General features: G+C 55.8%; 2 protein-coding genes across 3 annotated transcripts; both read left to right on the top strand.

The window, feature by feature from the left end:
• Positions 1-11: 11 nt before the first annotated feature.
• Positions 12-4,252, top strand: MRPL2 (mitochondrial ribosomal protein L2). The gene is made up of 7 exons (XM_061146753.1): positions 12-189; positions 1,800-1,968; positions 2,721-2,862; positions 2,972-3,087; positions 3,163-3,273; positions 3,567-3,640; positions 3,998-4,252. The coding sequence occupies exons 1-7, from the start codon at positions 94-96 to the stop codon at positions 4,208-4,210; spliced, it is 921 nt and encodes a 306-aa protein (XP_061002736.1). The 5' UTR covers positions 12-93; the 3' UTR covers positions 4,211-4,252.
• Positions 4,253-4,791: 539 nt separating this feature from the next.
• CUL7 (cullin 7) lies at positions 4,792-20,283 on the top strand. 2 transcript variants are annotated; one of them, XM_061146737.1, is made up of 26 exons: positions 4,792-4,969; positions 5,834-6,421; positions 6,853-7,004; positions 7,139-7,636; positions 8,367-8,508; positions 8,602-8,798; positions 9,039-9,267; positions 10,061-10,298; positions 10,389-10,494; positions 12,054-12,281; positions 12,556-12,646; positions 12,749-12,920; positions 13,097-13,202; positions 13,477-13,572; positions 13,707-13,882; positions 13,982-14,115; positions 14,382-14,627; positions 14,854-14,960; positions 15,040-15,222; positions 16,404-16,564; positions 16,727-16,943; positions 17,058-17,355; positions 18,044-18,189; positions 18,313-18,439; positions 18,528-18,733; positions 18,975-20,283. In XM_061146737.1, the coding sequence occupies exons 2-26, from the start codon at positions 5,842-5,844 to the stop codon at positions 19,296-19,298; spliced, it is 5,160 nt and encodes a 1,719-aa protein (XP_061002720.1). In that variant the 5' UTR covers positions 4,792-4,969; positions 5,834-5,841; the 3' UTR covers positions 19,299-20,283. The 2 variants fall into 2 exon arrangements, with proteins under 2 accessions (XP_061002720.1, XP_061002721.1); XM_061146738.1 differs by having other exon boundaries at positions 4,793-4,969; positions 14,445-14,627.
• The last annotated feature ends 1,083 nt before the right edge of the window (positions 20,284-21,366 follow it).

Below are 21,366 nucleotides of genomic sequence, written 5' to 3'. Positions count from 1 at the left end.
GGCACGGGGACCTGTTAGCGTCATCCAGCAGCGCCAGGCGCCAGGCTAAAGGTGATGGTGGCGTGCTGAGCACGCCCGAGTCTGGCCAAACTCATGGCCCTGCGGGCAGTGACCCGCGCTCTTGGCTCACTGAACCTGACCCCCCGGATTGCCGCCATCCCCGGCCCAAGCCTGCTCCCGGCCGCCCAGGTAATCCATCTTACCCGGGAAGGTAGTTGTTCCCCCTCCGGCTGCCGGAGAGGGGTCTCCAAGAGAATCGAGGTGGGAGATGAGAGTCTGATTAGGAGTCACGTCGGCCCGTGACCCTTAATAAGTCACTCAGTCTCAGCTTTCTCCTTTCTAAGTGTTGCTATCTCACAGGGTCACTGGAGTCCTCAAACGAGATATTGAAGGTGAAAGTGATTTTGTAGACAAAAGTACAAGTTTCAGTAACTTACATTTATTGTTTTCTTATAAGCCAAGCATAATAGATGTTTTAAGTAAGTGAATTCTTTTCAACCAGTTACAGTTATTATCAGTCCCAGTTTATATATGAGAATACATCAGTAGTCCAAGGTGATACACCAACCATTGGAGCTAGGCAGTCTGGCTTCAAAGCCGGGACTCTTAACCATTATTATAACCATTAAGGATGAGTTACTACTGAAATTATGAAATTAAGGTCAAGATAACCGAGAATTGGAGACTAACATAAAGATATCACGAAGTTCCTAATGGGTGTCGACTTAAAAAATGGCATGGCATGAGAATTGTTTTATTTGGGGAAATGTGAGGACTGCAGCCCAGGAGATAGCACCTCAGATAGCTCTGAGAAACTGCTCCAGAGAGGTAGAAGGGAAGGACTGTATGTGATTTTGGTAAAGGGTGAGTGGGCTGCAATCAAGCACTTTTTTTAAAATGTTTCTGCTGGTTTCGTGAAGCTTCTACTAGTCACGAGAAACAGTTGTCACCATGAAGAATTTTAGTGTTTTTCTCGATAAGAGGAGATAAAAGAATTGGACTCATAAAAATCAGCTCCCGAGAATATCTAACTATCTGAAAATCTGTCGTGCCAGGTGTTTGGGAACCCAGGTGCCTCACTTCTGCTCTCCATCCTGAGCTCCATCAGGAGGTGTTGGAGGTCAGCAGCTACAGCAGCACATGATTTAATCCTTGTAGAGATAGATGGCAAGCACCCATGGCAAGTGCCAGTTTGTTGACATGGGTAACTAGTGATTACAGGAAAGTTAGTCTTACGCTCTCTGGACCTTTCAGACTGATGGTAGAGTTTGGCAGCTGTGTACTTCAAATTCAAAACCAAACCAACCTACTGTGTGAAATGCTGAGAAAACAGCAGGGAACAAGACATAAGTGATCTCTCCGTTCCATTCATGTTTGGAAAATTCTCAGAAACATGCAGCAAAAGGGGTAGAAGGCATTGGTGCTGATGGTGGTACATAGATATATAGGAATTAACCAGCACTGGAGAAGGTAGTTGTTTAAGGAAGGAAAAGTTTCTTAGAGGAGAGTTTTGAGGCAAATTTGAAAGAAGATGCACCAAGGGGAGAAAATTCCATTGAAGAAATACTTCAGAGGTGAGAGGATCAGATGAGGAGAGATGATCAACACACATGCACCTAGATAAGCATTCTGAACTGGTGTTTGTGCAGGCTGTGAAGGGTGGAGTTTGGGGGTAGCTGGTCTGGGACGCTTCCAGGAGGAAGGAAGCCACAAGTTAAACTTTGTCCCTTCTCCCTTGGTTCTCTGAGGCTTCTCCTTCGATTAGCTTTCAAGTGAAAAAGATTTCTGTTTATTTCTAGGTGACAAACAATGTCCTCCTTCAGCTGCCCTCTGCGTCGATGTTGCTTCCCTGCCGCCCAGTCTTTACCTCTGTGGCCCTTAGTGCTAAGTTTGTGTCCTGGAAGAGTCGTACGAAGTATACCACTATGCCAGTAAAGATGAGGAAGTCTGGGGGCCGAAACCACACAGGTAAGAACAAGGGCAAGAAGATTTCAGCAGTAAAGAGCAAAAACATGGTAGGACCCTTGGCCTGTATTTTGATACAGGCAGAGGAATGTAATTAGAAAGCATTTATTGGACTCCTCTTACACATGTAGTATGTGTGTAAGACTGAGAGAGTAGAATGTAAAACAACATAAATAGCCTGTGCTCCTAAAGATAGGTAATGGAAGAAAACTGGACATACTCAGGAAGTTCCATGACATTTTCCTACACACCCTTCAAAAATTATTTTTGGCTGTACTGGCTCTTTGTTGCTGCTCAGGATTTCTGTCTACTTGTGGCAAGCTGGGGCTACTTGGCTTCTCTTGTGGAGCACCGGCTCTAGGGTGCTCAAGCGTCAGTAGTTGAAGCATGTGGGCTCAGCACTTGCAGCTCCCAGGCACTAGAGCACAGGCTCAAGTTGTGGCACACAGGCTTAGTTGCCCTATAGCATGTGGCATCTTCCCAGACCAGGGTTCAAACCTCTGTCTCCTGCATTGGCAGGCACAGCTTCTTTACCACTGAGCCAGCAGGGAAGCACCCTGGGTAATTGTGTTTTTAGGAAGTTCCACGTGGGTGTTCACTCCCACGTACCCCATTGTGCTATGCAAATTTTCATCATTTTCTGCTTGTGTCCTAATGTTGGGAAAGCACTGCCCTCTGCCTAGGATGTGTCTGTTCCCAGTGCTGGGAACTGACTCATCTGACCCGCTCATGATCCTGTGCTATCCTGACCACAGGCCGTATCCAGGTGCATGGTATTGGCGGGGGCCACAAGCAGCGTTATCGAATGATTGACTTTCTGCGGTTCCGGCCGGAGCAGGAATCCAAGCCAGGACCCTTTGAGGAGAAGGTCATCTCTGTCCGCTATGATCCCTGTAGGCAAGTTTGGGATGTGAAGTGGTGGTGTGGGTGGCTGAGTGGTCTGTGGCTTTTCAGGAGATGTGAGGCTGCCTAGGTGGTTTGCTTACCTGTCCCTCACTCTGCACAGGTCAGCAGACATAGCTCTGGTTGCTGGGGGCAACCGGAAACGCTGGATCGTTGCCACAGAGAACATGAAGGCTGGAGATACCATCTTGAACTCGGACCACATAGGCCGAATGGCAGGTGAGTGATGGCCACCAGGTGTGCGTGGGCTGAGAGGCTCAAGGGTGCTGGTGCTGACGAAATTCTGTCTTTTAGTTGCTGCTCGGGAAGGGGACGCCCATCCTCTTGGGGCCTTGCCAGTGGGGACCCTCATCAACAACGTGGAGAGTGAGCCAGGCCGCGGGGCCCAGTATATCCGAGCCGCAGGTAGGAAGAAAGGAACTTGTTGAGATCTTACAGTTTGAAAGGCCAGGGGGTACTTGAGGTTGCAGCTCTCTGAACCCCTGGGCCCACATCTTGTCCAGTGGCAGAGAAAAAAGAGGGAAAAACAAGGCTGAAGAGGTGGTTGTGTTTTTGACCTAAAACCACACATGCCTCCTGCTTCAGTGTTTCTGCCCCTCAAAGGGAAAGCAAGGGCAGTGTGTGGGGTGGTGGCCCTGGAAAATCTGCCCCCACCTCCTGCTCTGTGGAGGGTCGCAACTGTTTCTTCCCTTCCCCAGGGACCTGTGGCTTGCTGCTACGGAAGGTGAACGGGACAGCCATTATCCAGCTACCCTCTAAGAGGCAGATGCAGGTGCGTGGTGGGTTGGGGGGAGTGCAGGTGGGAGGGGTCAGTACAGGAGGAATTTTTGGAATGTACCTTACCTGTCCAGGATAGCTCCCAGGTGTTTTATGTTGGGAAGTGCCTGGAGCTAGGTCTGTCCTTTTCTGCCATGTGACCAGGTGTGCCTCGTCAGGCTGGCAGTAAGGAACAGTGCCTTTCATTCTCAACTACTGTAGGACCTGCATTCGGGTTCAGTTATGTTGTACTTTTCCCGTATCTTCTCCCCTTCTCTCTTTGGGTTTGAGAAGTTCCCCAGGGCCCCTGCCCTCAACGTGTCAGGCTGTTTCCCCGCATGGTGCTTTCCCCTCCATTTGCTCTCTCCATCAGGTGCTGGAGACGTGCACAGCCACAGTGGGCCGAGTCTCCAACGTTGATCACAACAAACGGGTCATCGGCAAGGCTGGGCGGAACCGCTGGCTGGGAAAGAGGCCGAACAGTGGGCTATGGCACCGCAAGGGGGGCTGGGCAGGCCGAAAGATCCGGCCGCTGCCCCCCATGAAGAGTTACGTGAAGCTGCCCTCAGCTGCTGCCCAAAGCTGATATTCCTGGACTCTAATAAAATGGCCCCCATTCTTTTTTAAATCTATTTCTGGTTTTTCTGGGGAGGATAGTACATTACTGGACAGGTGTTGGAGGGGACGGAAGTAAACAACCGTTGGGGGAGGGGAAAGGAAAATATGGGGCGACAACTGGGGCCGTCCCCCCCCCCCCTCACTTCCAGCCGCCCCCTGGCCTCTATCCCTCTATACGTCACGGAGGGGGAGTAAATGACCTCCAAAGTTGTCTCCAGGTCTGACTTTAGTTAGAGGGGCAGGTACTTCCGGTGGCAGGAGGAGGGGGGGCCAAAAGGAAGAGGAAAGGGCGGCGCCGGAGAGGAGGCGCAGTGCGTCGCCGAGGTGGCACCGGCGGCTCCGCCCCGGCGCTCCCCTGGGGCCCCCAGTGTTCCGCCGGGCTGGGCGGAAATGAGCGGCGGCTCGGAGCGGGCGGGCGGCGGGGCTCCCAGAGGCAGGCCGGCAGAGCCGCGGGTGGGGGACGGGCCCCGCCCTGCCGGGCCCGGGAGGCCGCGGACCTGCGCGCGGGCGGGGCGCTGACGGCCGCCCGGGCGCTCTGGCCCGCGCGCCACGCCCCCTGCGGCCTCCAGACCTGCGGAGACACGCCCCCTCCCGCCTCTCCGCCTCGACCCCTTCGGGGGGCCCAGGCGGAGCCCAAATCTCCGCCGGCGCCGCCGCCATCGTCTGTGCCGCGTTCCTAGCTCGGCGAAGGACAGGCCACGCACTGGGACCCCCATCGACTTCTGAGGTGGCCCGAGCCCCGCCGCGGCCCCCCGCCCCGAGCCAGGGTTTTCTTCCGCCCACTCACCCCCAGCCCCCCAGCCCCCCACCCCCGGGCTTCGAGTCCCCTATCCCGCCGCGCCTCGGGATTCTGGTTTCTCTGGCCTGGCCCCCTCCCCCCTCCCTCCCCATACCTTGCCGCGCGCCCCTGGCTGCTTCGGCCTTCCATCCTGGTCCCCCAAACCGCGCGCCCCTCACCCACCAGGTCTCATGTGCACACTTTTCGGGTCCTCACGTCGCCCCCACCGACCTTGATGCTCCAATGCCTCCAGCCTTGGGTGCTTTCAGCCCACCAGCCCCTCCTCCCAGCCCGTCGGGCCCTGCGCTTTCGCTCCATCACCAGATCTTGGGGTCTCTTGTTCCTGCAGACTCTCTCGTGCTTCAGCCATTAGAGCTACTACCACCCCTTTGCATACACACTTTGTTCTCGATCCTCAACACCCCAAAACACACATCCCTCTGGGCATCACATACCCCCTTCCCAGGTCCGCTGCAGCCTGTCCAGGGCCCTGGGATTCACTTTTAATTCCAAGGCTTCCCTGCCCCCACTGTCCCCTCCCCACTGCTCCAAATGAGCTCCCTCCATGCTGTATGCCGGGCCTTGGACTTGCCTTTTAACCCGCCAATTTTGAGTTCTTTCAGAACAAACTTACCGGTATTCCTCTGCTTAGGCCTGGCCCCACCCAGCCTAGAGCAGGCAACTCCTGGACCCTGTTTCACCCCACCCAACAGCCTGACAGCTGTTGCCACATTTGCTGTCCCAACTCCTGGATGTCCTTGATTTTCTGACCTCTCACTCTAGCTTGCCTGTTCTCTTTCCCTGTGTTGCCAGGTGCCAAGATGGTAGGGGAACTCCGTTACCGGGAATTCAGGGTGCCCCTGGGGCCTGGCTTGCACGCTTATCCGGACGAGCTGATCCGCCAGCGAGTGGGCCATGATGGGCATCCTGAGTACCAGATCCGCTGGCTCATCCTCCGGCGTGGGGATGACGGGGAAGGGGGCTCCAACCACGTGGACTGCAAGGCTGAGCACATCCTGCTATGGATGTCCAATGATGAAATCTATGCCAATTGCCACAAGATGCTGGGCGAGGATGGCCAGGTCATCGGGCCCTCCCAGGAGACAGCAGGGGAGGCTGGAGCGCTGGACAAATCCGTGCTGGGGGAGATGGAAACTGACGTGAAGTCTCTGATTCAGAGGGCCCTTCGGCAGCTGGAGGAATGTGTGGGCACCGTTCCTCCCGCTCCTCTGCTTCACACTGTCCACGTGCTCAGTGCCTATGCTAGCATTGAGCCCCTCACTGGGGTCTTCAAAGACCCAAGGGTCCTGGACTTGCTCATGCACATGCTCAGCAGTCCCGATTATCAGATTCGCTGGAGCGCAGGCCGGATGATTCAAGCCCTGGCCTCCCATGATGCTGGTGAGGGGCAGCATGGGAAGGAAAGGGGAGCTGGAGAGGGGCTGGGTCAGCTTAACATCTCACAGGGCCCTATGATAGGCACCTCTGATCTCAGCAGTATGTAAATGATTCTGTGACCCTTCCCTTCGCACTGGAGAAAGGGAGGTGGGAAGGTGATTGTGGGCATCTCTGCAGAAAAGGAAGACTGAATCTTCAAGAACCTCCTATTAACTGTTTTCCTAAGCGGAGGAAGAGTTTAGACTTCAACTTTTGCAGATGAGGTAGTAATAAGATAGAAGAATATAGTAAGCTTTGGCTTTTGAAGCAAATCAGCAAATCATGTCATTCTGCTGCGTGACAGCAAAAGGAGTGAAATAAGAGTGGAGGGTCCACAAGAGGGGTCTGGGAAGGACGAGGTTAGGAGCTGTTACTGATTGGAATGTGGGTTCCAGGGACCCGGACCCAGATCCTTTTCTCACTAAGCCAGCAAGAGGCCATTGAGAAACACCTGGATTTTGACAGCCGCTGTGCTCTGCTGGCACTGTTTGCACAGGCCACGCTCTCTGAACACCCGATGTCTTTTGAGGGCATTCAGCTGCCACAGGTATTCTGTGGGGAGTGTTTGGAGGGGAGCTGTGAACAAAGCCTGGGGGCCAGGCCTTTGCACCTGTCCTCAGAGGACAGTGTGGAGAGAAAGCTGGAACAAGGTAAATGTAGACCAAAGTTTGTGTCCTGCAGGTCCCAGGAAGGCTGCTCTTCTCCCTGGTGAAGCACTATTTGCATGTCACCTTCCTCCTGGATCAGTTGAATGACACTGCTGCGGAACCAGGAGCCCCGAACTCCACTCCTGAGGAGCTGAGTGGGGAGAGGGGTCGCCTGGAGCTGGAGTTCAGCATGGCCATGGGCACGCTGATCTCAGAGCTGGTGCAGGCCATGCGCTGGGACCAGGTCTGGAGCAGACAGGGGCCCTCAGGACAGCCCTCCGGTTCCATCTTCCAGCCCCAGCTGGTGGATGAGGGCCCAGGGCTCCCACCTGCCCAGGCCTTGCCTTCCCGCAGGAGGTCAAGGAGATTTCGACCTCGCTCTGAGTTCGCAAGTGGCAATACCTATGCCTTGTACGTGCGGGATGCGCTGCAGCCGGGCATGCGAGTGCGGATGCTGGATGACTATGAAGAGATCAGCGCAGGGGACGAGGGCGAGTTCCGGCAGAGCAACAATGGCGTGCCCCCTGTGCAGGTGAGCAGGGCCACCACCGGGGGGTCTGTCTGCGTGGGGCAGAGCTGGGGCATCATGCTTCACGCTGGGGACTCCAGCATGCTACTCAAAGCGAAAACCCTCAGTAAGCTTGGGATGGTAAAAGGGGGTCAGTGACAGAGAGGAGCCATTTGGAAGGCTGAGAAAATTTGTTTGTAGAAGACCCTGAGGTCAGGGAGACTCACTCCCACAAAGAACCTGGTAACAATGAGACCGTTCCGAAGGTCAAGTTTAGCAAGACAGTGTGGTTAAGGCCAGGAGGACGTATAGGGGCATAAGCCACCAAGAATAGGGACTTCCCTGGTGGTCCAGTGGCTGAGACTCCACATTCACAATGCAGGGGGCCCCAATTTGATCCCAGGTCTGGGAATTAGATCCCACACTCCGCAACTAAGATGCCACATGCCGCAGTGAAGATAGAAGATCTCACATGCCGAAACTAAAACCCGGGGCAGTCAAATAAATAAATAAATACTTAAAAAAAAAAAAGCCACCAAGGATAGGAGAGAAGAAAGATGTTCCCGTTTAGAGAAAGCATCCTTTACATGCTCATGTGGGTTCTCTGTATACCATGTGTTTTGCTCTTTGGAGGTTTTTCCAAACCTGGGCAGGTGGTCACCCTGAAGGCTGTGTGTTCACATTCATCATGACATAGCCAGTCACTAGGTAAGCTCTTGGCCCCTTCCCTCTCAATTTTCCCCATTTCCCCCAGGTGCTGTGGGAGTCAACAGGCCGCACCTATTGGGTACACTGGCACATGCTGGAGATTCTGGGCTTTGAGGAAGACATCGAGGATGTGGTTGAGGCTGCTGATGAGTACCAGGGGGCAGCGGTCAGTGGAGCCGTGGGTATAGGTGAGCCCAGAGAGGAAGCCAGGGGTCAGCTCGGAGCAGTGGTCCGGCAGGGGGCGGGCAGCAACATCTCTGCCCTGTGACCCATTTCCACAGCCCTGCCGTCCTGGCGCTGGAAGCCCATGACCGAGCTCTATGCTGTGCCCTACGTGTTGCCTGAAGATGAGGACGCTGAGGAGAGTGAACACCTGACCCAGGCCGAGTGGTGGGAGCTCCTCTTCTTCATCAAGAAGCTGGATGGCCCCGACCATCAGGAGGTTCTCCAGATCCTTCAGGAGAACCTGGATGGGGAGGTAGAGTCGGACTGTGTTAGGGGGTGTGGAAGGCTTGGGATGGGAAGCAGAGGCCGACAGCGTAAGGGGCTTCCGGGGAGGGGTCTAAGATGTTTGGGGGGCGTTGATGAGCTGTTTGGGAGGAGCCTGCCATGAGAGGTTCGGGGTGGAGAAGGCGCATGCAGAGAACCCTTCCCCTGGCAAGCGCCTCTGCAGGCAGGTAGAGCCGCCTGCAGCGAGAGCGTCTCCCCCCGATGGCAGGTTCTGGATGACGAGATCCTGGCTGAACTGGCTGTGCCCACAGAGTTGGCCCAAGACCTGCTAATGGCTCTGCCACAGCGACTCGATGACAGCGCCCTCAGGGACCTGCTCAACTGCCGCGTCTACAGGAAGTACGGGCCCGAGGCCCTGGCAGGGCAGCCGGTCCACCCGTCCCTGCTGGAAGCCTGGGCCCAGCCTCAGGAATCAGCTGACGCAGCCAGAGTGGAAGGTGGGGTGCCACACGGACAGCAGCTCTGCATACTGGCCTCTCCGAGGGCATTAGCCCAGGAGAGACGTCTGTACTGGGTTTTGTGCAATCCTATCTTGAGACCAATGGCACCTTAGGAAGAGTCTGAAATGTTGAGATTAGCAGTGAATGGAGAAGCAGCGGTTGTGCTCCCTCCAAAGAATGAAGGAGGATGTAAGGTTAGAACGTTGCAGGAGTTCCCTGGCGGTCCAGTGGTTAAGACTTGGCGCTTTCAATACAGCGGCCTAGGTTTAATCCCTGGTCGGGGAGCTAAGATCCTGCAAGGTGAGAGGCAGACCAAACAGCACAAGAGATTTGAAGCCCTGAAAGCCCTCACACTGAATGTTTTCTGCTGGAGGGAAAAACAGTTTATTGCATGCTTCTGGAAAATGCTCTCCTGTTTGCTCATAGGAAGCTCTTCTGCTTTATTTGGGGGGGGGGGGGGGGAGGGTGGTCCTCAGCTCGCAACATTTGAGATCTTATTTCCCTGTCCAGAGACCAAACCCAGCCTTCTATAGTGGAAACACAGAACTCGACTGCCAGGGAAGTCCCTCCCTTGCTATTTTAAGAAAACAAAATAAAAAGTTTGTCATGAAGCTGTCTTACAAGTACATTAAGAGCTCTGAGATCCCCAAAACCTAACTTTTAGGGGGAAAAAAAATCAAAAACATTTGTAGGAGAAGAGGAGACACGAGAGTTATGAATCTGTCTCTCCTTTTCTGACCCTTCCCGTCACTAACAGTGGCCAACTCCTGTGATTTCCCCTCTCCTGTAGCAAAGGAAGCCCCAACTCAGGGCTCCAACACACCACTGCAGCGTCTGGCAGAGGGTTTCGGTCCAGCTGGGAAAATCTTTCTGGATCTGGAGGGAGCGTTCCGCTCAGAGGGGCCCCGGCAGGGAGAGGCCAAGCCCCTTCTTCTGCAGCTGCAGCGGCAGCCCCAGCCCTTCCTCGTGCTCATGCGGAGCCTCGACACTCCTGCTGCCAACAAGCCCCTGCACCTGGCCGTTCTGAGGTGAGGGGGTGCAGCGGGGTGGGGCGGGGCAGAGGGGTCTCTGAGCCTGACTGCACATCTCTCTCCTCCTGCCCCCTCAACACGCCCCAGAATCCTGATGCAGCTGGTGGACTTCCCTGAGGCACTGCTGCTCCCCTGGCACGAAGCCATGGACGCCTGCATGGCCTGCCTGCGGTCCCCAAACACTGACCGAGAGGTACCCCTACCCTGCCCCCGGGAGATGCTGAGCGGGAAGAGCAGGCAGCTTCTGGCAAGGCAGACACCCCGCCCCACCCCACTCCACCCCACCCTGGGCGGGGCTCAGAAGGCCACCATGGAGCCTTGTGCTCTTGGTTTGGGTTTTGTGTTTCAAACTGAATTATATGTATTTTTTTAAAAGGTCATACTGAAAAAAAAAAAAGAAAAAGTCATACTGTTCACAGAGTTCACTAATGAGAACAGTGTAACAAGGTATAAACTGAGAATTCTCACTCCCACCTGAGTCCCCTGTTTTCCCAATGTCCCCCAGGTGCCCCTTTTTGGTAACCACTTGTATTCATTTATGTATCTTTCCTGTGTTTCCTTAGATAAATAAGCCCAGATGTGATCTTACTTGCCATCTCTTTTGTTACATAAAAGGTTATATTTATGTTACATTAAGAGCCTCAGTGGAGCCTTCCCTAATGGTCTAGTGGTTAAGATTCTGTGGTGCTTTCTCTGCAAGGGGCACTGGTTAGATCTCTGGTTAGGGAACTAAGAACCCCTATGCTGGGGCGTGGCCAAAAATGAAAAAATAAAAATGGGTGCCCCCAAAAGTCCAACAGCACAGAAGAGCCTCAGTGGCTCCTGTTTGGCTGAGCCTGTGGAGGAAAGGGGAGTGAAGGAGGCGGGGGGGACCATCGCAGCCCTCTGCCCTGGAGCGCCCCTGGGTACTGAAGGCTTGGGAAGGGGTCAGAGAACTAGAGTCGTGGAGGCAGTGCATGTTTGCAGCACACACTTTTGGCTGCTCCCCAGGTTTTAGCTCTATGGTGGGCTTCCTTACACACATCTGCTTCCTCTTGGCCCCCTCCTTGTCCTCAGGTGTCTCTGCTTGGGGCCTGAGCATCTCAAAACCCAGCCCCACAGCTGGTTCTTGGGACAGCTGGGCCTGAGAAGAAACAACCAGAGATGCCCCCGGCACCTGTTGCCAGCGTAGTCAGTGGTGCACAGCCCCAGGTCCAGGGCACCTCTTGGCTTTCCCGTTGCAGTTTGTTGGGTTCTCTAATTTCACCCAGCCCTCACGCCTCCCCATCCGTGTCTCTGTCTTTTTTTAATGCTGAGTTTTCAAGCTGCTTATTTTCTTTTTATTAATCCACGTATTATTTATGACCACACTGGGTCTTTGTTGCTGCGCATGGGCTTTCTCTAGTTGTGGTGAGCGAGAGCTGCTCTTCGTTGTGGTGCATGGGGTTCTCATTGCGGTGACTTTTGTTGTGCAACACAAGCTGTAGGTGTGTGGACTTCAGTAGTTGCAGCTCACATGCTCTACAGCTTGGCCTCAGTAGTTGTGGCGCATGGGCTTAGCTGTCCCCAGACTTGTGGGATCTTCCTGGACCAGGGGTTGTCCCCTGCATTGGCAGGTGGATTCTTTGGGAAGCCCCATCCCTCTCTCTTCACTTCCTCACTCTTTGTTCTCTGCAGTAGCTCTAGCACCCAGCACACAGTAGGTGTAGTCAGTACTGCTGAAGATGCCTTGTGGTCCATCCCCTTTATTCACCTCCCCCGCACCCATCCCAGGTGCTCCAGGAGCTGATCCTCTTCCTGCACCGCCTGGCCTCCGTGAGCAGGGACTATGCCGTGGTGCTCAATCAGCTGGGAGCCCGGGATGCCATCTCCAAGGCCCTGGAAAAGCACCTGGGAAAGCTGGAGCTGGCTCAGGAGCTGCGGGACATGGTGTTCAAGTGTGAGAAGCATGCCCACCTCTACCGGAAGCTCACCACCAACATCCTGGGAGGCTGTATCCAGGTCAGGGGGAAGGTCAGGGGATGCTGGTGGGTTCACAGCTGGGTGAGAGTATGAAACCCAAGCGGTGGCAGGGGAAGGGGGTGTGTTCCTGAAGTTGGAAGGCAGGTGAGTCTAGTGAACCTGGGGGGCTTTGGTTCTCGGCCTCTCTTGGCTCACTGACCCTGCTCTGCCAGTGTCATGGAGGACGTCCCAGGGCTGCTGGGTTTTTCCTCCACATGTGACTCCATGTCCCTGCCTGCTCCCTGCACCCTTTCTCTCCATGTCCCGGCTGCAGATGGTGCTGGGCCAGATCGAAGACCACAGACGAACCCACCGCCCCATCAACATCCCCTTCTTCGACGTGTTCCTCAGATACCTGTGCCAGGGTTCGTGCGCGTGCCCTCACCACCCCGAGTCTCCACACCTCCGTGTGTTTTCCCCCCACACCTGCCAGGCTGTGACCACCACCCCTTCCCGCATGCCTGCAGGCTCCAGCATGGAGATGAAGGAGGACAAGTGCTGGGAGAAGGTGGAGGTGTCGTCCAACCCGCACCGGGCCAGCAAGCTGACGGACCGCAACCCCAAGACCTACTGGGAGTCCAACGGCAGCGCCGGCTCCCACCGTATCACCCTGCACATGCAGCAGGGCATCCTCATCAGGTAGTGGGCCCCAGGCCTGCGCCTGGCACACACCCACACCTTCCTGTGACTTCCCCGTTGTTGGTCTTAGGAGGGCCCCCCATCCCCCGAACGTGACCAAAAGATCCCCTCGGCTGTGTCTGCGGGGACACGACTGGATCTGGTGCTGACTGGTTCCTCTGCCTCCTCCCTCCCAGGCAGCTGGCTCTGCTGGTGGCTAGCGAGGACTTGAGCTACATGCCGGCTAGGGTGGTGGTGTTCGGGGGCGACAGCGCCACCTCCCTTAACACGGAACTCAACTCGGTAGGACCCCTTGTGCCGTTTGGCCACCCCTCATGGGATCCGCCCTCCTGCCCAGATCCCTAAAGCCCCATTTCCTCCATCTTGCGCCCCTGTGATGGCATCAGGCCCTGAGCAGTGAGGGTGGCATTGGGACTCCCTCCATCAGAACCCCATGCATCCCAGGGCTGGGGGAAGGAGGGACAGCAGGGGACAGAAGCAGACTAGGGTGCCTTCCGCACTCCGATCCACACACCGGACGGTGACCGTGCTCTTTACCTGCCCTCCACCCCACCAGGTGAATGTGATGCCCTCCGCAAGCCGGGTGGTCCTCCTGGAGAACCTGAGCCGCGTCTGGCCCGTCATCCAGATCCGCATAAAGCGCTGCCAGCAGGTGGGGCTGGGAGACACAGGGTGGGGGGGCGTCGGCCCCACGCTCTGCACCCTGTGATTTGCAGTTCTTGGACCAGCACTCCAGCCCATCCTGAGGGTGTGGAGCCGGTGGAAACAGGCCTCTGTGCATTGCAGGGCGGCATTGACACACGCATTCGGGGGTTGGAGGTCCTGGGCCCCAAGCCCACGTTCTGGCCGGTGTTCCGGGAGCAGCTGTGCCGCCACACGCGCCTCTTCTACATGGTCCGGGCGCAGGCTTGGAGCCAGGACATCTCGGAGGACCGCAGGGGGCTCCTGCACCTGAGCTCCAGGTGTGCGAGCACGTGGGTGCCTGAGGGGTAGCCTGCAGTCTCAGGCTGGCGGATTTAGGCCTGCAGCCCCAGCACCTTCCTACACTCTCCCCTCCCCAGGCTCAACGGGGCCTTACGCCACGAGCAGAATTTTGCCAGTCGCTTCCTCCCTGACGAAGAGGCTGCCCAGGCGCTGGGCAAGACCTGCTGGGAGGCCCTGGTCAGCCCCCTGGTGCAGAACATCACCTGCCCTGGTAACCTCCCCTGCCCCGGCCCATTCACCATTGCAACGCTCAGCCCCACTCACCAGCCCCTTCTTGCTCTTCCCTGGGTGATGCCTTTGGCCAATTGGGACCTGCATTTATTCAGTCTCCCCAGGTCCCCTGCTTCTCACAGCCCAGGGGCGCCTCCTTTCCCATGTGTCCCAGGTGTCAGCTAACCCCACACACACAGTTAGTAGGGGCCTTGCTCCCTCCACTCCCGCAGTGGTCCACTGCTCTTCCTCTGCACGCCCATCCAGGCCAGCCTCCCCCGCAGGCTCTGCGCACACAACCTGCCTTAGCTTGTTCTTCCGCGCCTCCAGATGAAGAAGGCGTCAGCCCCCTGGGCTGGCTGTTGGACCAGTACCTGGAGTGTCGGGAGGCCGCCCACAACCCGCAGAGCCGCGCGGCGGCGTTCTCCTCCCGGGTGCGCCGCCTCACCCACCTGCTGGTGCACGTGGAGCCCTGCGAGGCGCCCTCCGCGGCGGTGGCCACGCCTCGGCCCAGTGAGTGCTGGGAGCTGGGTCGGGGAGGCGCCTGTCCTTCCTCACTGTCCCCTCCCTGCACGCTCAGCCTGCTGCTCGTCTCCTGGTTTGTGTCACCCGTACCTGGGAGCATCGTTGGCTGTGGGCAGCATGTCCGGAAAGATCCCCTGGGCTCAGCCCTGAATGGGGACCCAGGAGCTGAGGGGCTGACCCTGCCCTTCCTCTGCCCCTTCCCCTGTGTCCACAGAGGGCAGAAACAGAAGCCACGACTGGAGCTCCCTGGCCACCCGGGGGCTTCCCAGCAGCATCATGAGAAACCTGACGCGCTGCTGGCGGGCGGTGGTGGAGGAGCAGGTGGGCCGCGCGGAGGGCGGGTGGGGCTGTGCCCCTGGTGTGTTGGGTCACCTTCACGCTGCCACCTCCCACCCTCCAGGTTCACAGCTTTCTGACCTCACGCTGGCGGGACGATGACTTTGTGCCCCGCTACTGTGAGCACTTCAGTAATCTGCAGAAGTCGAGCTCCGAGCTGTTTGGGCCACGGGCAGCCTTTTTGCTGGCCCTGCAGAATGGCTGTGCTGGGGCCCTGCTGAAGCTGCCTTTCCTCAGAGCTGCCCACGTAAGCCTCCTGTGTCCCCTCCCCTGGGACCTCTCCCCTCAAACTCTCTCTGCCTCTCCTCAAAGTTGGCCACCTCCTACATTCCCACTCAGCAGGAGGCATGTATTGGTATAGACCATGCTGTCAAAAATCTAAAAACAAAAGGGAATTCCCTGGTGGCCCAATGGTTAGGACCCTGTACTTTCACTGCTGTGGGCCAAAGTTTGATCCCTGGGCAAGGAACTAAGATCTCATACACACACACACACAAAGATAGAAGAAAAAAATGACCCGCTTTGTGCCATCCTAATATATCTCTGCATACTTGCTTCTGCTTGCGTGCTTGATTTCACATAGTTTTTTTTTATTTCACATAGTTTTACCCATGAGTAGCTAAATGCTTTATTCTGTTTTCTTTTGATCCTTACATTAAAAGTCATTTTCATGTTGCTGTTTGTCCTCAAATTTTTGCATAGAGTCCATCAAATGAATGTACTATAATTTCCTCCACCATTCCTATTATTCTGAAAATATTTAACAAGTGTTTAACCCACTGCAGTGTCACTGCCTGCCGAATCCCATGGACAGAGGAATCTTGTGGGCTACAGTTCATGGGGTCACAAAGACTTGGACATGACTGACCAACTAACACTTCTAACACTTAATGTGTGTCAGGCACTGTGATAAGAGCTGAAGAGAAATGAAGTCCCTTCCCTCTAAGTTCACAAATCGGAACATTTGTGTGACTCACTTTATCTCAGGGGCCTTGAGTGCTTGTCGTCTTGTGTTAAATTATTGTTGGATTTTAGACATGCTAGATGTGAAAATTGTTTTTATCATTGTTAGTATTTTTTCTAATGTTCTTTATTTTATTGAATTTATTTGGGGGTGTTACGTCTTAGTTGTGGCACGCGGGACAAACCCAGCATTGGTAGCATGGGAGTCTTAACCATTGGACCATCAGGGAAGTCCCAGTATTGTTAACGTTTGTACACAGTTGTTAATGATTTTATGAGTTTTATAAAATTGCTGACCAGTTGAGAAAGCTGCTGGCCATTCATAGTTCCTTGCTCAGGCCCTCCTCCTGTGCTCCTGCTCACCAGCTCCATTCTCTCCTTCAGTTTCTGACTACGATGACACCACCCTGAACACACCTGATCTCGCCTCCTTCACAGTTTTCCTGTGCTCTCCCCACTGCCCAGGTGAGCGAGCAGTTTGCCCGGCACATCGACCAGCGGATCCAGGGCAGCCGGATCGGTGGGGCCCGGGGAATGGAGATGCTGGCCCAACTGCAGCGATGCCTGGAAACCGTCCTAATCTTCTCTGGCCTGGAGATAGCCACCACTTTCGAGCATTACTACCAGTGAGTGTGGACTGAGGAAGCGGGAGGTGGGGGGAGGCAGGATGATGGGCAAGGCAAGCCCTCGGGGCCTGGGGGGCTGGGGTCTGGGCAGGCTGGAGTCTTGAGTGGGAGGCCCTGCCAGGCAGCCTCACCAAGGCTCGGCCTGGGCTGTGCACGTTGCAGGCACTACATGGCGGACCGTCTCCTGGGCGTGGGCTCCAGCTGGCTGGAGGGGGCCGTGCTGGAGCAGATCGGCCCCTGCTTCCCCAACCGCCTCCCCCAGCAGATGTTGCGGAGCCTGAGCACCTCCGAGGAGCTGCAGCGCCAGTTCCACGTATACCAGCTCCAGCGGCTCGATCAGGAACTCCTGAAGCTGGAGGACACAGAGAAGAAGATACAGGTGGGAGCGGGGGAGGGAACTAAACTAGCAAGTAGAAGAGAGGAAGGCAGAGAGAGGCTTGGGACAGACCCGAGGAGCCGACTGGCTTAGAGGCACCCCATGTTCCATCTTCAGGTGAGCCGTGATGCCAGCGCCAGTGGCAGGGGGCATGAGAGAGGGACCGGGGAGGAAGCTGAGCTGGAAGCTGGGGCCGTGGCGGCGGCAGCAGCAGCTGGCGTGGCAGGGGAGGAGGAGGAGGAGGACGAGAGCGAGGATCTCTACTACGAAGGGGCGATGCCAGAAGTGTCTGTGCTCGTCCTGTCACCACGCTGCTGGCCCACCGCCTCCATCTGCCACACACTCAACCCCAGAACCTGCCTGCCTGCCTACCTGAGGGGCACCTTGAACCGATACTCCAACTTCTACAACAAGCGTGAGCAACTGGGCCGAGGGAACTGGGGACCTGGGAAGAGGATGGGATGCTGGGAAAGAACCCAGGCTTGGCGGTAGCCCCTGGGCCTGGCAGCCTGTAGATTCGAGAAGAAAAGACTGGAGCTTAGGTTTGGAGTAGGGGTAGGGTGAAAGGCACCAGATCCCGGGACTGTTGCTGTTTCTATTCTTCAAATAATGACCTGGGACTCCCTTTATGGTGGGGAGGATGGAGGCAGAGGCACCTGAGGTCCCCAGAAGGTCTCCTGTCAGTCATCGTAACCTCAGCTTCCCACTGGGGGCTGATCCTGGGCTGGGCAGCAACAAAGGAGGTGGGTGATACTGAGACCTTGCCTTCAGGGAGCTCCTCCTCCAGCTTCAAGACATTGTTTCCAGTTTGATGAGAGCCCCAGTCCTTTCTCACTTCCTGGCTCTGAATGGAGCCTTAAAAAAATGGAGAACCCCTCAGAGGCACTGATCACAGGCTGCCTGGCACAGGCTGGGCTCCCAGATACCTGAGGCTGACCCAGGAGGCAGACTCAAGGAAGGCCAAGCTCTGGAAGCTCAGACCAAGAGCCAGTGTCCAGACACGCTGGATCCCAGGCCCTGCAGAGGTTAGTGGGGACAAAACTCCAGCGATGGTGCGTCCTCACCAGCCCCCCGACTCCTGCCACCTCCCTGACACTCCTCAGGTCAGAGCTACCCTGCCCTGGAGCGGGCCCCGCAAAGGCGACTGCAGTGGACGTGGCTGGGCCGGGCAGAGCTGCAGTTTGGGGACCAGACGCTGCATGTGTCCACCTTGCAGATGTGGCTGCTGCTGCATTTCAACGAGCTGAAGGTGGCCCAGCTCCCCCGCGCCTCCCTGCTCTCGCGACCTATCCGTCCTTTTTCTTCTCTCCACCCTCTCTCTTCCCTGCCCCCTCACCCTGGGAGGCCCTGATGCTTCCCTCTTCTTCCCAAGGCGGTCTCTGTGGAGAGTCTGCTGGCACTCTCAGGGCTCCCTCCAGACGTGCTGAATCAGGCAATTGGGCCTCTGACTTCCTCAAGGGGCCCCCTGGACCTTAATGAGACAAAGGACACCCCAGCAGGTCTGTACTTAGGGCACTGGGGCCTGTGTCCTGAGCTGGGGCCAGTGTCCTCGGGGGACCCCTGTCAGGTGACCAGCGCTTATTTCAGGGTTGCTCAAGATTCGAGACGGCAGCGAGGAACCCAGGCCTCGGAGGGGCAACGTGTGGCTCATCCCAGCTCAGACATACCTGAAAGCTGAGGACGAAGAGGGCCGGAACTTGGAGAAGAGACGGAACCTTCTCAACTGCCTCATTGTCCGAATCCTCAAAGCCCACGGGGACGAGGGGCTGCACATTGACCAGCTCGTCTGCCTGGTAGGTGGGGGTGGGTGGTGGGTGAGGGGGCTTTGCCGGCTGGGGGGCAGTCTCCAGGAGGAGTTGGGGGCCCTGCAGGGTGGGGGGCAGTCTCCAGGAGGAGGTGGATCCCCATGTGAAGTCGGGCTCACTGTGGACCCTGTAGGTGAGTGAGGTTGGGCCTCGCTGCCCTTGGACTGGGGGCTAGAGGTCGGGTAAGCTGGGCGTCCCTGACCTTTCCCCCTTCGGCGCTCCATACCAGGTGCTGGAGGCTTGGCAGAAGGGCCCGTGTCCTCCCAGAGGCCTGGTCAGCAGCCTTGGCAGGGGGTCCACCTGCGGCAGTGCTGACGTCCTCTCCTGCATCCTGCACCTGCTGGGCAAGGGCACGCTGAGACGCCAGGACGACCGGCCCCAGATGCTGTCCTACGCGGTTCCCGTGACTGTCATGGAGCCTCGCACCGAGTCCCTAAACCCAGGCTCCTTGGGCCCCAACCCACCCCTCACCTTCCACACCCTGCAGATTCGCTCCCGGGGCGTGCCCTACGCCTCCTGCACAAGCACCCAGAGCTTCTCTACCTTCCGGTAGCCCTGGAGACAGGGTCAGGGCTAGGTAGGGCCGGAGCTTTCCACAGAATAAAATGGAGGAGTTCGATGACTTGGCCTGTGTGCTAACTGCCAGGGGTCTGCCAAGGGTGGGGACTTTCCTGGCTGAAAGGAGACAGGAGCCCTCAGCTCCGAGGCTGAATCATGCCACGCCGGGGGCCTTTGGGTGAGGATGGCAGGCTCTGTGGGACTGAGCACCCCTCTCAGCCGGGGGAATTAAGTGGACTCCAGGGGTGGGCCTTCTCGGAGGGTTACGTGGTCAGAAGAGCTTTCACCTGGCAGGCTGGAGAGTCAAGCCCATCTTGCTACGAGCTGGATGGCTTGCAACTTCAGCAGATCATCAAGCAGGGATCTATTTTCCTCGTTTGTGGAACTGATTGGACACTGTGCCTTCCGGAGCTAAGGCTGATGGGGGAAGGTGAGATAAAGGGCCCTTGTGGCCACTGCAGGCCCCCAGGACCTTAATGTGTTCCACCTGGAAGCTCTAGGATCTGGGTTAGAAGGAATTGCAGCTCCCATGGCTCATCCTTGCCCCTGTCCACTCCCGCGCACCAGTAGCCTTCCCTGCCCTCAGGACTTTCTGTCTCTGTAGGGCACACAGTCCCAGGCTGTGACTTTTGCTTCCGTGACCCTTATAGCCCTTGAGCTGGTTTGCACACTAAGGACCACATAATGATCCCATTTATAGTCCTGTCTATCCCCCAGTCGGCCAGTCTAGAAACAGAATGTGGTTTAGTGGTTGCCTATAGTTGGGGGGATTGGGAAAAACTGAGGAGTAACTGCTACAAAGTATGGCATTTCTTTTGGGGGTGTTGAAAATGTTAAAAAAAATTGTGGTGATGGTCACTCAATTCTGTGAATATATTAAAAATCACTGAACTGTTAACACTTTAAATGGATCAAGTATATGGTATGTGAATTGTATCTCAACAAAGCTGTTAAATAAAAACCAAAACCAACCAAACCAACCCAAACTGAAGCTCAGAGCTTTCCTACATCTCCTCTGCCTCCTCCTTGAAGGGGGAATGTAGCAGTTTGGAGGTTTGGGGGCCAATACCGCCTTGTGGTAGACATGTATCAGTTTTCAACCAGTCTTCACCTGAACCCCCTTCTCATGCTTGGAAACACCCCACCACAAACCTAGAAAGAGGGCAGAACTCACCTCCCACCACATGAAAGACCAGACACTTGCTTTCCCAGCATCCCCCTCACAGGCAGGTGACTAGAGGCCCCAGCTGGGAATGTCTCAGCCTAGAGCAGAGGGAAGTGGAGTGAACCTTTGGTGGCGGTGCTGACATCTTCAGTGATTCTGGTTCCAAAGTAGGACCTGGAGTGCTTCTCACTGCTTTGACTTTATCCCTCACTCCTTTTTGGAGCTTCTCTCCAGCCTTCTTAGTGTTCCTGTGAGCCAAGTAGTTCAATAGTCTTTTTCTCTTATCAGCCAGAATCATGGTTTTGGCATTAAACTAAGATTGATTCACGTGACAACTGGGACTCTGCAGTGCTCCCTCACTCCCTCTGGGCCAGGCCAACCATCCTGGTAGCTACAGCCTTCATCTAACCACCACTGGAGAAGCACATTTTATGCATTTCTTCCCTCAGAACTGCATTCTCTCCCCCTAATCAAGCAGTAAGTCTTAGTCTCTAACTCCACCTCTTCCTTTCAGGCTGCCTTTTGCTACTTTTTTGCCCCCCTCCCCCCACCAGCAGCAGGTGGGATCCTAGTTCCCAGAACAGGGATGGAACCCATGCCCCCTGAATTGGAGTTGCTGTGTCCCTAAACACTGGACCATCAGAAAGTTCCTACAGCTGCTGCTTAGATGTCAATCTTTCTCATGTCCTGTAGTTTCTGTTATTTATCTAGGTTCCCAACTTCCACTGTCTGTGATTAACTGATCTTCCTGATTCTTAGGATTTATAAATTATCAACTATAGAAAATTACCCTCTCTCCTTCTGGAACTCTTGATTTGTGTCACATCTCCTCACTCTATCCTCCAACTTCTTTAACCTCTTTCCTTAGTTTCCACTTCTCTGTCCCTGAGGCTCCATC

The sequence above is a fragment of the Dama dama genome, chromosome 7 (assembly GCF_033118175.1).
Source record: "Dama dama isolate Ldn47 chromosome 7, ASM3311817v1, whole genome shotgun sequence".
In the NCBI taxonomy this organism is placed as follows: Eukaryota; Metazoa; Chordata; class Mammalia; order Artiodactyla; family Cervidae; genus Dama; species Dama dama.
This window is presented reverse-complemented; position numbering and strand designations above follow the sequence as displayed.